At 42.7% G+C, this 15,218-nt stretch overlaps 2 protein-coding genes across 2 annotated transcripts in view; both read left to right on the top strand.

The window, feature by feature from the left end:
- The first annotated feature begins 337 nt into the window (after positions 1-337).
- On the top strand, positions 338-3,830 carry TMEM169 (transmembrane protein 169). Its single transcript, XM_069467394.1, has 2 exons — positions 338-608; positions 3,208-3,830. Exons 1-2 carry the CDS (start codon positions 338-340, stop codon positions 3,828-3,830), a joined length of 894 nt encoding a protein of 297 aa, XP_069323495.1.
- Positions 3,831-10,788: 6,958 nt separating this feature from the next.
- Positions 10,789-15,218, top strand: part of XRCC5 (X-ray repair cross complementing 5) — an 84,416-nt gene continuing 79,986 nt past the window's right edge. The window contains exons 1-2 of the mRNA XM_069467382.1: positions 10,789-10,891; positions 14,070-14,183. Of these exons, the coding sequence (XP_069323483.1) occupies positions 10,871-10,891; positions 14,070-14,183 (135 nt within the window). The 5' untranslated portion in view covers positions 10,789-10,870. The remainder of the gene's footprint in view (positions 10,892-14,069; positions 14,184-15,218) is intronic.

Here is a 15,218-nt window from a genome sequence, read left to right as displayed (position 1 = left end):
TGTTTGTGTAAATGACAAAAATAGTGTAACACAAATAAAATGTTATTGTCAATCCATTCTTGTAAGAGGATCTCCGCTGCACTCGCAAAATAAAGTGTTATGAGAAATAAAGGGAAGGAATGGCTTCTGTCAAGTTGAGGATCATTCCCCAAATTTCTCCATCTCACCCTATTTGCTCCCTCCTGATGGCTTTGCTTTCCTGTCTTTCAGGTGGAACACATCCTTGGGATATCTTTGCACATGCCCCATCCAGGAAGAAGCTCTGTGATGTATGGATTGTGCATTTGCATGTTCAAGTCAGACTCTTTATAAGGCATAGATAGAGATCAGGACTGGGATGGAAGAGCCAGCACCAGCGGAAGGCCAGATCCAGCTCCCAAGCCCCCACCAGGGCTCACTGAGGAAGGCTGTGGCTGCTGCCTTGGCCCTGGATGGGGAATCCACAATGGGTCGCAGGAAAAAGAAGAAGAAAGAATCCCGCCCAGAATCCATCATCGTCTACCGCTCAGACAACGAGAAAACGGATGAGGAGCCTGAGGAGTTGGAAGGTGGAGAGCAGCCTAAAGAGGAGGAGGGAGATGATTTCCTAGACTATCCTGTGGATGATGGTGAGTCTGTCTAGGGCCACTTGTTTAAGGCCATGGGAAGGAAACCAAAAGGGCATCCCCCAGAACAGACAGGTATTGGCTCACTGATCCGTTTTTTTCTTGGTGATACATTTCTTCTCACAATGTTGCAGTCTTCATTCAACAAATCCACAGTATTTACTAAGCACCTATTATGTTCTATTCTAGGTGATAGGGAGATCTCCACCACCCTTTCAGAACTTTTAATGTAATGGAAGAGGCTGATTTATACACAAAAATTGTTAACACAAGCAGATTATGCTAACCACGTAAGTTCTGGAGTGCAGGAACATCATCATAGCTCACTGCAACTTCGAATTCCTGGGCTTAAGTGATCCTACTGCCTCAGCCTCCCCAGTAGCTGGGCCTACAGGCTTATATACCACCATGCCCGGCTAATTTTTCCTTATTCTTTATAGAGACAGGGTCTCACTCTTGCTCAGGCTGATCTGGAACTTCTAGCCTCAAGCAATCCTTCTGCCTCAGCCTCCCAGAGTGCTAGGATTACAAGTGTGAGCTGCTGCTCCCAGCCTCATTTATATTTTTAAAAGATCACTCTGCCTTCTCTGTAAAGAATGGATTAGAAGGAGTGAGACTGGAAGCTGATGGGAGACTGTTGTGTCCCTCCAGCCACAGAAGCACGGATGTAGAGGCTTGGGCTGACAACAGGAGAGAGAGCTAGAGAGGAGAGGCTGGATTCAGAATGCAATCTGGGACTTGCTGATTGATCAGAGGCAGGGAGTGAGGAAAAGAGAGAAATCCATAATAACTCCTGGGTGTTTGGCAGGAACAAAGGAGAGGATAGTTGGTGGTGTCCTTTACTGAGATGAAGGAGACTGAAAACATGAGGTTGGAGGACAGCAGGACCCTTCTATCAGGACAGTCAGAGTCCCTGGCACTATCCAGGACCTTGCTCTGTAGGTGACTCCATTTTACCTCTCGCAGCTGTGGGGCAAGGAGTCCACAGGCAACACAGGCAACATGCTCACCTAGAGCCTGTACTCCCCGCCCCCCACACTTCGAGACTACATTTTACACACCAAAGGCCACAGACTTCCCTGTATCCATATCTCCAACCTCACTTCCAGAGTGGCCCAAGGATGGATGTCTGGAGGGGTACATGAGGGGGGGTGTAGCTGGGGGAGCATATGCCGGGTGTGTGTGGCATGTGTGTATATGGTATGTGGCGCATGTGGGGGTTGGGGGTGTTTGTGTGTTGTGTGGTATGTATGTGTGTATAATGTCTAGAGTGTCGTGTGTGGGGTGTGTGTGCATGTGTGTATATGGTATGTGGCGCATGTGGGGGTTGGGGGTGTTTGTGTGTTGTGTGGTATGTATGTGTGTATAATGTCTAGAGTGTCGTGTGTGGGGTGTGTGTGCATGTGTGTATATGGTATATGGCGCATGTGGGGGTTGGGGGTGTTTGTGTGTTGTGTGGTATGTATGTGTGTGTAATGTCTAGAGTGTCGTGTGTGGGGTGTGTGTGCATGTGTGTATATGGTGTGTGGTGCATGTGGGGGTGGGGTGTTTGTGTGTTGTGTGGTATGTATATGTGTGTAATGTCTAGTGTGTTGTGTGTGGTATGTGGGGGGTGTATAGGTGGTGTGGTTTATATGGGTGTGTGATGTGGAGGGGCATGGGTGGTGTATGTATGTGGTGTGTACTATGTGTGTGGTATATGTGCATGGGGTATGTGTGTTGTGTGTGTATATGTGTGTGGTGTATGTGTAGTGCTGGGGGCTGTGCATGGTGTATGTATGTGATATGTGTGGGAGGATGTGGTGTGTTATGTGTATGTATATGTGTGTGTGGTATAGGTATGTGTTGTGTGGGAGGGTGTGGTGTGTGTATGTGTGTGGTGTGTGTGTGTGGTATATGTGTGTGGTGTGTATCATATGTGTGCTGTTTGGGTATAGAGTGTGCGTGCTGTGTTGTGTGTGTATGTATATGGTGTGTGTCGGTGTGTGGGGGAGAGTGGTGTGTGTGGGAGAGTGTGGTGTGTGTGTGGTATGTGTGTGGGGGTGTATGTGTGTAGCATGTGTGCAGAGCCTGCATGTGAGGCTGGGATGCCCACGGGTGTGTGAGGAGGCCCCACTCAGAGAAGCGTAGAGCTAGGCAGGAGAAGGGAGGCAGGGTGGGCTGCCCCTTGGTCTAACGCACACACATACAGTCTTTGCGCACAGTAACTGATAGTCATGAATGACATTTTCACACACTTGTTAACTAGACACAGGATGATTATAAAGTGGTATCTGTAGTAAAGTTCCTCACACCCCTTCATGTCACAGAGATTGTGCCAAGATTGAGGCCCAAATGTGGAGAGAGAACATGAAAAACAAGCTTACCCTGCACCCTAATTTGACATGTGAAGTGAGAGCTCACCGTGGGAGCAACAATATCAGTGGTCGCCCTCCTGAGGGAGACCCCTTCAGTCCGTCATTGAAGTACTGACTCCAGTGCTGTGTCCGATGCTATAAAAAAGGACACTCTCATCCTCATCCCCAGCCTCAGGTGACGACGCTGTGGTGCACTTCTGATCCGCAATTCTGATTTTGACTCTCGCCTCCTTTGTGCCCTACAGGTGTGTGGAACATGCCTTTGGACAGCCGCTATGTGACATTAACTGGGACCATCACACGTGGAAAGAAAAAGGGTCAGATGGTGGACATCCACGTCACATTGACAGAGAAGGAGCTGCAGGAACTGACCAGGCCTAAAGAGTTGTCAAGGGAAGCAACATCAGAAGGAAGAGAGGCCTGCCAAGTGGGAGCTGACCGTGGGCCCCATGTGGTCCTCTGGACACTGGTCTGCCTTCCCGTGGTTTTCGTCCTCTCTTTCGTTGTCTCTTTCTACTATGGCACTATCACGTGGTACAACATCTTTCTTGTGTACAACGAGGAGAGGACCTTCTGGCACAAAATCTCATGTTGCCCCTGCCTCATTCTCTTCTATCCAGTGCTCATCATGGCTGTGGCCTCTGCCCTGGGCCTCTATGCCGCTGTGGTCCAGCTCTCGTGGTCCTGGGGAGCATGGTGGCAAGCTGCCCGGGACATGGAGAAGGGCTTCTGTGGCTGGCTTTGCAGCAAGCTGGGGCTGGAGGACTGTTCTCCTTACAGCATTGTGGAGTTGCTTGAATCTGACAATATCTCAGCCACTCTTTCCAACAAGGACCCCACCCAGGAAGTAGAAACCTCCATTGTCTAATCTCCCAACAACTTACTTCCTTCTCTGGCCCCAGTAGCCTATATATCATCTTATAATTCCACCAGATTCTTTCCTTAAGTACCCCCTCCCCACCACAGTTCTTCTGGAAAATCCTAGCCCATACTGATCTGTCCTGCCATTTCGATGGCTCCCCGAGGAGGGCAGGGAACAGAATAGCAATTTGTGCTAAACCAGTCCATCCAATGGACAAACTATTCTTAATTCTCTACCCTAAAATGACCATTTATCAGGGACAAGGAGCTCCACTGTGTATCATTTTAGGAGCTTGAAGATGTTACTGGTGCCTGGACCCCAGGGGAATGTGTGACTTAATGTGACAGGGAAAATAAGAGGCTCAGGAGTGACCAAGTCCACCAAGGGGATGGAGTGAAACATGTAGGAAGCTGGGCTGCCACAGTGTAGCAGAAATTAAAGATTGGTGTGTATCATTTACAGTTAGATTTAGCTGTATATAATTAAAACCCTAAAACATCAGTGGTTTAAACAAGATAGAAGTGTATTTCTTTCTTACATAGAAGAACCCTGGAGATAGACCATCTGGGGACCCTATGAAGTCATTCATACTCTTGCCTTCTTCTATTCCTCTGCCATTAATAGTATGTGACCTTCCTTGCCTTTAGCTTCAATCCTAGTGCTGAACTACATCTCTAGCCATCATACCTATGTTTCTGGCAAGACAGAAGAAGGGGCAAAGAAGAGCACACCCTTCCTGTTTAAGGAGACTTCCAGGAAGTCAACCCTTCTGATATTCATTGGCTAGACCTCAGTCACATGACCTCAAGAGCAAAAAAAGGCTAGGAAATGTAGTCATTTGGCTAGATAGCTATATTCTCACCTGAATATTGGGGTTATGCTAATTGGAGAGAAAAGGGAAGAATGGCTATTTTGGTAGATAAGTAAGAATCTCTGCCTTACAATAATTATTTAAGTACATTACAAATTCCAAACTGCTAATATGATTTTATTTATTTATTTATTCATTCATTTATTTGTTTATTTAGGCCTGAATTTTACATGGAAGATTTATATAGAGAGATTAGCTACATATACCACATATGTGATATATATATAGGTATTAGCACCTCACATACTTTGCAATTAAACTTATGTAATATCAAGTGGTTTTAGATTTTTTTGAAAAGGAATAGTGGACAAGAGAGAATAATTAGATAATAGTAGCATAACTCTTTTTCCTGGTGGTGGACTTGGGGATGGGGTGGTGCTATTCAATCCAATCTACAGATTAAAGACTGGGAAGAGAGTGATTGCATTTGCCAAATGTTCCCCCAATAGGGATAAGTAGCCCTAAGCCCAGAGAAGCCAGATTGAGCCTTCTGTTATTTGGCAAAACCTCACTCAAAGCTTTACTCACTCAGACCTTTCTAGAGTTTAACAAACACGATCTTTATTGTGCTGAGATACTTGTGTCTTCCTGGCCACTAGGGGGCGTAAAACAGATTCATCCAGATGAATAGATTCTGAATTTAAAATAACAAAAATCATTTTGAAGGGTATCCTTCTCATTTCAAAATATCAAATGCTAAGAGATCAGAAGATTTTGCAAGTATTTTAAAGAATATATGGTGCTTTTTTCTTGTTCATGTCTCAGAAAGAAGCTGTTGAAAGAACTGCTGTGAACCAAACCAGAGGGGTTGGCCATGCTCACCCACAGAAAGCCGGGGACATTTGCCTAATGTATGGTGCTGAACTCCATCTTCAGAAGAACTCTTTTTTTGCGAGAAAATAACTATTAATAGATTGGTAAGAAAAAAATATCCCCAACATTTTAAAAGATAACTTTGGTGCTCTCTGGTGCATTTGCAGAGATATGAATAATTGAAATGAAGACAAAGAAAATAAAAATAAAGTCTGATTAAAATTTGCTCACTTTGTCTTTGAGGCTCTCTAAAATTTCTTTGAATTCTACAGCTTGCAGAAAAAGGGTGAGCATGGTGGCTGTCCTATATACATGTAATGATCTTAATATGAATCCTTATGTATTGACTCTTTCCATATGCCACTGATTTATGGGGATTCTATTTAGATGGAATGTTTCCAGAAACCACAATAGAAACTTGTTACCACATTTGCCACATTTTTATGGGGTTGGCAAACCAATGGCAAAGGCTAAAAAGAATCATGATTAGAACAAGGGTAAGGTAGCCACAGTGGAATGGAGTGGGAGATGAGAGTGAGACCATGTCCAAGGGATCCTAGATGAAGTTAACATGGCTTTTACCTTAGTTGGGCTTATCACCTAGTGAAGAAATAGGCTCGTAAATCAGAATCATTTCAAAACGGCTCTACAGAGGTGTGTACAAGCCTGGACTAGAGAAAGGAAAACTGAACCAAATAAAACTAAAGCAATCTCATCTTTGCTCTCAGAAAGCAACTAGAGAACATTAGAGAAACTAGAGAGTTAAATACCATATTTGAACAATTCTTTTAGCTCATAGTCATCTAATCTTTATGGTGAATATCAAAAAGGAGTACTCTATTTTCCAGTTGCTTGGCAGCCATAATGTGCTCAGCTGGATAAACCATATCAGCTCAGTGTGGTGACACTGATGTTTCTAAGTCACCTTGTTTATTGGTATTAGGTAGTATTCTTCATTTTAGTTCATGTCTAAGGGGGATAAAACCCATGATTTCCTATAAAGCAAGATTTCAAATCTTAAAAAGGACTAATTTCAAATGATTTAAAAGTTTCATTCTGCCATTTTGGAATGGCCACCCAGGGCTTAAGTTTTGCAGTGTTTAGAAAAACTAGTGGCCAACATCAAACATTTATCTTTCTCGCCTCAATTAATTTAATTACTAAGATAAAACCTTTCTTTGTGGATTTTTAAAAATGGTATTTGATGGAAGTGGTGGAATATGGTACCATCACTCCTCACATCTGTTTGAGATATAAACTTTTATTTCATATCTGTATTCTATTAAAATTTTAACTAATTTTTCTAAATACCCATATAACCATTGTTATGGCTCTGTCAGAGCACAAAGCCTGCACATTTTTGTTTTCTATAACGCTCATAAAGTCATCACTCATATAGGTCACTCTCAGAGTGATATAAAACTCAAACATATTCTAGCAACTTGAATTGTAATTTCAAAATAAATTAAATATTTTGTTCGCCTTTATTAACTACCCCAAAGGGAACACATGGTCTACATTACAGCAATAGTTCAAAAAACCTCTGTTGTTTTAGTTATCTATTGCTGCTGTGACACCTAAAACATACCAGCTTAAAACAACCACCTTTAGATTCTTTTTCTCATAATTCTGTAATTTGGGCACAGCTTCACTACTAGTGTCTGCTCAATGTTTCTAATGCTGGGATGGCTCTTTAGGGGCTGGAGGATCTACTCCTATACAACCTTACTTGTGTGGCTGCCAACTAGGTGCTGGGTGTCTTCTGGGTACATCCCTGGGGCTATTGGTGCTCAGTGCTTGCATTAGGCTGTTTGAGCTGCCAAAACAAACTTGGGCTGTCATAACAGATAATACCATAGATGTGGTAGCCTGAACAACAGAGATTTATTTTCTCACAGTTTTAGAGGCTGAAAGTCAAGATCATGGTTCTAGCATATTCACTTTCTGTTGAGGGTTTTCTTCTTGCATCACAGACAGCTGCCTTCTTGCTGTATGCTCACATGACCTCTTCTTTGTGTGAAGGGGAGGAGAGGGAGAGAGAGAGAAGGAGTAACTCTTTAGTGTTTCTTGTTATAGGGACACTAATTCCATCACGAGGGCCCTACCCTCATGAATTTTTTAAGCTTAATTACCTCCCAAAGGCCCTGTCTCCAAATATCATCACATTGGGGGTTAGGATTTTAACATATGAATTTTGAGGAGACACAAACATTCAGCCCATAATAGTGCTCCTCCATGTGGCTCTGTTGGGCTTGCACATCATTACAGTCTCATGGTAGTTGGCCTTCATTCATGGCATCTGGGTTTACCAGGGTACAAAAGCCAAATCTGCCAGGCATTCTGAAGGCTTTGGCCTAGAGCTGGCCCAGTGTCACTTCTGCTACATTTACCAGTTAATGCAGTCATAAGGCCAGTCCAGATTGAAGGGGAAGGGACTACATAAGAGTATGAATCCTGGCAGGCATGGCTCACGGAGTTCACCAAAGTAACAGTCTGTTACTTTCCCAACCCACCCATTTCTTTCATGTGCCACTGTGGCTCCCATACCGTCCTCTCTGTCTAACTCCCTCCTCACCTCCCCAACACACACCCCAGCACCACCACTAGCCATAGCCCATCAACCTCTTGTCCTCCCCCTTTACACTCAATTCTGTGTCAAACAAATCCAAAAAGACCTTGCACTGACAGGTAGAAATGGAACCAACAAAGCCAGTATCATTTTGTTGTGGAGGAGGAAGGGAGTAGCCACATATAGTCACAGAGTCTAGCTTCTGATGAAGCAGGAGAGAAAGAAGCCAAATCTGATTAATATCATATACTATGTCTTATCATGGTATATGACTCCCTCGTTTTTAGTTTCTCCATTTTCTTTAGGTAAATCATCTTTAGTTTCTTGGTTAGTCACTTGGGCCTGTTTGCCCTTTGCTCCCCCTTTCCCTTTTGTTTGCACTTTTGTGGTTCTATGATTTATCCTTTCTTGATGCCTTTTTTGGCTTCGTTTCCACTTTTGCAGGAGCAGGTGTAGCTAACAACCTTGCTAATTTCCTTGTGCGCTCTTCCTTCACCACCCTTTTCTTTGAACTGACATTCTTGGGCATTTTGGCAGCAAGAAAAGGGCAGCTTCCAAGTGCTTGCTGGCTGTGGCAAGGCCAAGAGCCTTCGCAAAGCTGGGCTGCCTGCCCACTACTTCTCCATAAAAATATTATTACAAATATTTCAGCTTTCAAAGAACTCCTTGAGTTTGAATCAAAAGGTGGAAAAGCCTCCTGGGGTCTGTAAAAAGAAAATCAAAGTCCCAGGGCCACCCCTCCACCAACTCCTTAGGCAAAAGAGATGTGAGGGCCACAGGCACCCACAAAGAACTGACCCCATGGATCATTCATTAATGAAATGAAATTCCTTGCTAACCTCCCATAAGCAAGGACACATGTGTTGTTCTTATGTCTATCACCTAAAACTAAAGCTTATTTAATTTCACATTAATAGTGAATTACAAGTTTATCTTTACAGAACTGGAGATAAGATAGAATCAGACATTCTTCCATCTACTCAGGGACATCTACATAACTGATTCTTCCTTCGCTCCCCTTTTCCCTTCTAATATTCCCCCTTATTTTATGCAAAATGTATATTTCCTGGGCCTCACAAGAATGTTGTAACCACTGTGCTTCATCAGCTCCCCCTTCACCTTTTTCCTTCTCTCTGTATGCCTTTCAAATGCTGAAGGTTCCAACTTCCCCTTAGGAAAAACAGCCAGAGCTTGTCTGCAGTTCCTGTTCTTCCTGGGTGCATCCTCAAAATCTTGGCTTATGATAATGAACCTCAATTGTGTGTGACTCTCATTTCCTGTCACTTATCATTTAAGTTAACAGGTTTATGAATGTAACAGGTAAAGGTCTGAAAAGGGGCAATGAAATGTTTTATGAGTTGTCTCTGTAAAACCTCCCACCCTTTTTGGGAATTAAAATCTGCATTCCTTCCCAAGGCCAGTAATCTAAGGGGCAGAAAAATGTTCTTTGCTGTTTGTTTTCTAGTATCTGAAACCAAAGAGATGGCCGAACAGAATTGTTTAAGGGTTAAAAGATCATTTTCATCGAAGATAAGGTGAAACCACCAATTAAACTGGAAACCACCAATTAAACAGTAGCCAAAGCCACAACATCTGACACTGGTCATGGTCATGTAGACCGGAGTCCAACCACCAAATACCACTATTTTAAAAAGCCCTGTTTTCTACTTAAAGGCAGGATGGTGGTCTTTTGAGACACTAGTCTACCTCCCTCCTCATTTGCCAGCAAATTAATAAACTTCTCTTTCTTTTTTTTAAACCACTTGTTCTCTTCTTCATGCTCAATTTGGCCTCAGGGACAAGTATCGAACCTTCTGTAACACCAGCAAGTCTGACAATGTCTGATTTTGCCGGCTTCAACATATTTATAACTTTTGCTTATGGATTCTCTACACTTTTTCAACTTTAGTTCTAGTTTTTCCCAGGTCCAATTTCCAAGGAGAGAATACTGATTGGACTTGATTTTTCCCAGTTTGGGCAGAAGTTTGCAGACACTTTGAAGGTTGCCAGAGGCTTTGTTGAAACACCTGTCAGCTTGTGGGTCATCTGGTATAAAAAACAGCTGTTTCTGTGCAAAGCTCGGCTTGGACTAGCCTCCCTCAAAGGGGCAGGGGCTGCGTGCTGGACAGTTTCCTTGAAAGAGAGCCAACCAAGCGCTGTGGTTTATAGCTGCCATTTCTACAACAACTCCCTAGACTCGTCTACTAAATAAAACCTCGCCTCCGTCCTTCCAAGGTAGTGACACTCCAGACTATTGGGAGAGCCTCAGCAGATGTTGTTTTGTGCCTACCGGCGTTTGTAACTCCCCTTTCTACTTTTTTTTTTTTTTTTTTTTTTTTTGCGTGGAAAACTCCTACTCATTCTTCAGGAGTTGGTTTAAGGTCGTCGCATTCGTTAAGTCTTTATTACACTTTTTACAAGAAGAAACGGAGATGCTTAGAGAACTTAAGTGACTTTCTGGACTTACACTCAAGGAAATCTAACTCCAGAGCTTTGACACAAAACTTTGTAGGTGTTATTCTCAATGAGAGAAAAGGAAAATGAGTGTTTCGGAGCAGTGATGAATATTAGTTGTCAACACTAGCGTCTCAGCTCAGACTCCACCCACTCACCAAAGCAGAATCGAGGGCATACGCGCATGCTCAGAGCCCGAATACGGTTTCCCCTCCCCTTCCAGGCTTAACCGGAAGCTGCTCTTTTTTCTACGGTGGGCAGCTAGTCCGCCGGAACCGAGTTGCGGCGCTTCAGGTTCCCGCCCGGAAGAGGCAACTAAGGCGCCTGCGGACCGGCAACATGGCGTGGTCGGGGAATAAGGTAGAGAGCGAGTCATGGCCTTGGGCCTTATCTCTGCCGGGTATCCGGCGAGGGTAGCTGGGAAGCAGGAATCGTGGGATCACGGCAGTGCTAAAGAGTGGAGCAGGAGGGAAGATCATAGTGGCAGGCTGGAACTGGAGGGCTAGGACCGAGGGATGCGCTATGAGAAAAGCTGGGGATTTGGAGTCCGAAGACCTGAATTTGATCCTCATTCATTCTCTCCCCCTCCCATTACCCATCCATCCCATTCCCCTTCTCCCTTTCCCACCTGCTCCTCATTATACCTCCCTCCTCACCCGCCTCCCCTCACTACCCTTCATTCCCACTCCACCCTCTAATCCCACCTCCTCTGTTACTTTTGAGCCTGAGTTTTTAAAAATCTATATGGGAATGGATGATAAGCACCTACCCCACAGGCGTGTAAAATTGGGAGAGGGACGATCTGTGAATAAAATAACTTGAAATATAAAACGTCACATTATTATCTCCGTAACAATTTAATTTCTCACATTTATTGAAAGATATTCAATAAACATGTGAGACACAGAGGACAATAAAATAATCTAAACCCTTTATTTCCATCTTATTTAATCTTAACAACAATTCCATGAAGTGAAAACCACTTATCCTCAGTTTGCAAGTGGGAGAACCCAGGCATAGAGAACTGAAGTGATTATAATAATTAGCCCACGATCTATAAGTGATGGAACCTGGATTTGAACCCAGGCCGTTAGGGTTTCAGAGCCCTGGAGAATCTTTGTGTTGCTAGGAATCTGTGATCCTTGATGTCCCAGATTAGTAAGAGAAACTGCAATCAATTTTAACGTGATTTATTTTAAATATCGCAGGAGAGTGGTAATTGTCTCAAAAGGGTCACTATGGGAAGGTGTGGTTCCAGGGATTCATTCATTCAATATAGATAAACAAGATAGGAGTTTACTCCTGATCCCTAGTCCCCTCAACTCTATGTTGGTAAATGTTGATTAAAAAAATTATGAACTCAAAATGCCACTCACTTCCTTTGTTCCTCCTCATTCAGGGGCTGAAAACCCTAGCTCTAGTAGAGGAGCTGTTACTTTTGTGGCAGATGGACTTGAAGTAAAATCCTAATAGCCTGTATTGCTTCAGTATAGAAATGGAGAGTTGCTATGCTGCCCAGCATCTCTTTCCTGTTTTTCTTACCGCTGCCAGAAAGGAGCTCAAAGTATTACATAGACCATTCTTCTGCCTTCAGACAAGAAGTTCCATGTTGTGAAACTCTTTGATGTAATTTTCCCCATACCTGATTCCTGGCAAAATACCTTTAATCTTCTAGAATTTTCTGGTTTAAAAGCAATTTTTGGCCAGGTGCAGTGGCTCACACCTGGAATCCTAGAACTTTGGGAGGCCGAGGCAGAAGGATTGCTTGAGGTTGGAAGTTTGAGACCAGCCTGAGCAAGAGCCAGACCCCATATCTACAAAAAACAGAAAAATTAGCCAGGGGCAGTGGCACTCGCCTCTACTCCCAGCTACTTGGGAGGCTGAGACAGAAGGATCGCTTGAACGTGAGATTGCAGCAAGCTATCATGTTGCTACCGCACTCTGTTCCGAGTAACAGAGTGAGACCCTGTCCGCCCCCCCCAAAAGTTTTTTTAATCTGTCATGCAATTAGAGGGGGAAAAAAAGTAGCTTATATGAACTTGTAGTAAATAAATGCAGCAGCATATTTTGTGACTTAAGTTTTTTTATATTGTTATGTCCAGGGCATTGAAACTGTGAGATACAAATTTTATTACTCTTAAAGGAATTTTGTAGTTTGTTACTACCTTCTTTTTTTCAAATAAGCTATTTTAACTCCAGAAATCTCTTCATATTAGTGCCTTATATTCAATTTTTTTGTAAACTAGAGAAAAATAGTCTTTTCCTATGTTGCCTGAGATTAACCACATTTAGAAATCATCTATAACTTCCCTGATAGGAGCTCATACAGGTTTTTCAAATACTTTTAGGGTCACAAGATCACTGCTTCAGAAAACAGTAGTTCCTCTATTGACAGCTTCTAAATGTTACTTTTTCCACCTTATATGGAGTGAAACCAATCTCCCTGTAACTTCTATATGTTGATTCTGTTATCTTTCTTGTAGATCAGTCTTTTCATAACACAGCTGTTAAATATTTGAGAACTATCATGTTCCTCTTAATCTCATCTGGCTCAAATATCTAGTTTTTTCCAACTGTTCTTTACAGCTCATATTGTTCAAGATCCTTCCCTAACATGCTCATTTCATGGTCAGTGGTAATTAATGTTTCTTATAGGACATGATGCCCAGAGCTGCTCACTACTGTTGATTGCTGTATATCTAATGACTGTGCCTTTGCTTATGTGGTTCTCTCCATCTGTAACTTTCTTGTTCACATGATTGATTCCCACTCATTCTTGAAGACTCACTCAAAGACGTCCATATTCAGGAAGCCTTTTCTGCCTCCTTACCCTTCATTTTTCCCCTCCACCAGCCTTGGGTGGATGCTCCTGTGTCTCTCACTGCCCACTGCATAGCTGTCATGGAACATTATGCTGGCATTATTTGTTATGTATCTGTGTCCTCTACCGGAAGAGATTTGGTATCATAGTCTTTATTTTAGATTCCCAATTTATAAACTGACTCATTGTTGGAGTGTGCCATGTTAGCATACATACATCGTAGTACTTACCAGTTGTCACAAAAAATGCTTCCTAACAAACCACACCTCAAATAAGTGACACAGGAAAAGCATCTATTCTCATGCTAGTTGGTCTGCAGATCAACTGCAGTTTGTCTGAAGAATGCTGGGCTCAGTTGGGTTGGACTTAACTCTGACCTATAGGTTGATTTCATATCTGCTCAACATGGGTTTATTCTGGGGCCCAGACCCGAAGGAGAGGCAGCTACATGGAGCATGCTCCTCTCCTGGCAGATACTTTCTAGATTAAATAGTATCTCCCTTCGCTTTATCCTGCCTCCTCTAAATACCAATACAGGTTTTGACATATCTCAGAATCTTTTTCTTTTTTTTTTTAATTTATATTTTATTTAATTTATATAATTGTTAAACATTTTTTTATTTTTTTAAACTAAATTTCAGCATCATGCTCTCACTGGATGAATCTTTTTCTTATGATTGTTATTTTCTCAAACACTCTTTGGGACTTTACTTCTAGGCAGCTGTTGTGCTATGTATGGATGTGGGCTTTGCCATGAGGAACTCCTTTCCTGGTGAAGAATCCCCATTTGAACAAGCAAAGAAGGTAATGACCATGTTCGTCCAGCGACAGGTAAGTTTCAGATTGATTTTGAGCTTGTAACCCATGTTTTAACTGCTTGTTTCCTCCACCTGCGTTAAGATACCAACCTCCTTATAATGTCTAGCCACACTGTTTTGGGGAATCTGAGAAGTTTTCTTGCATATACTCATATTTAAGTCCACCCACCACTAGAACCTGATAATTTGTCTTCCCTCATTCTGCCCCTTCCACTGGATATTATGGTTTTTATCAGAAACAAGAGGCAGTGTAAAGTAATGTTTAAAAGCACGATCTCTAGAGCCAGTGGCCTGGGTTTGAGTCCTTGCTCTGCTAACCTCATGATCTTGAATAAGTCCTTCAACTTCTTTGTGCCTAGTTCATTTATCTTTGGCTGTGTAACAAGCTACCCCAAAACTTAATGTCTTAAATGACATATTAAACAATATCACCATTCATAGTTCTGTGGGATGAGTGAGTGGGCTCAGTTGAGTGACTCTCTTGAGGCCTCTTATGCAGTTGCAATCAGATGGTGGCTGGAGCCGGAGTCATCTGGCTTGGATGTTTAAGATGGTTCATTCACATGGCTGGAAGATGATGCCTTCTGGTGCCTTTGAGCTCAGTTGAGGTTGTCCATCAGAACTCCTACATGTGGCCTGTGTATCTTGGGATTCTCACAGTGTATCAGCTGGTTCGAAGAAGAAATGTCCCAAGAGACCCTCCCTTTGTGGCTTCTTATGACCTAGCTTTAGAAATCCCAGAAAGTTGTTTTCTATTAGTGAAGCAAGTCACTAAGGCCAGCTCACATTCAAGAGAGGGGACTTAGACTCCCTCTCTTTTTATAAGGAGTAGCCTACAAATACAGGGAGAGAAGGAATGGATGGTGGCTATCTTTGGGCCTGTCTACCACAGTGCTTCAGTGTCCCGTGTATAAAATGAAAATAATAATACCTCTTACATAGGGTTGTTTTGAGGAATAAAAGATTTAGTGTAGATAAAGTGCATAGGACAGTGCTTAGCATATTGTAAACACTGTATAAGTATTAGCTATGATTATTATTATTATTT

Source organism: Eulemur rufifrons, chromosome 1 (assembly GCF_041146395.1).
Source record: "Eulemur rufifrons isolate Redbay chromosome 1, OSU_ERuf_1, whole genome shotgun sequence".
NCBI lineage: Eukaryota > Metazoa > Chordata > Mammalia > Primates > Lemuridae > Eulemur > Eulemur rufifrons.
The sequence above is the reverse complement of the archived record's forward strand: the minus strand, read 5'-3'. Positions and strand labels throughout refer to the sequence as shown.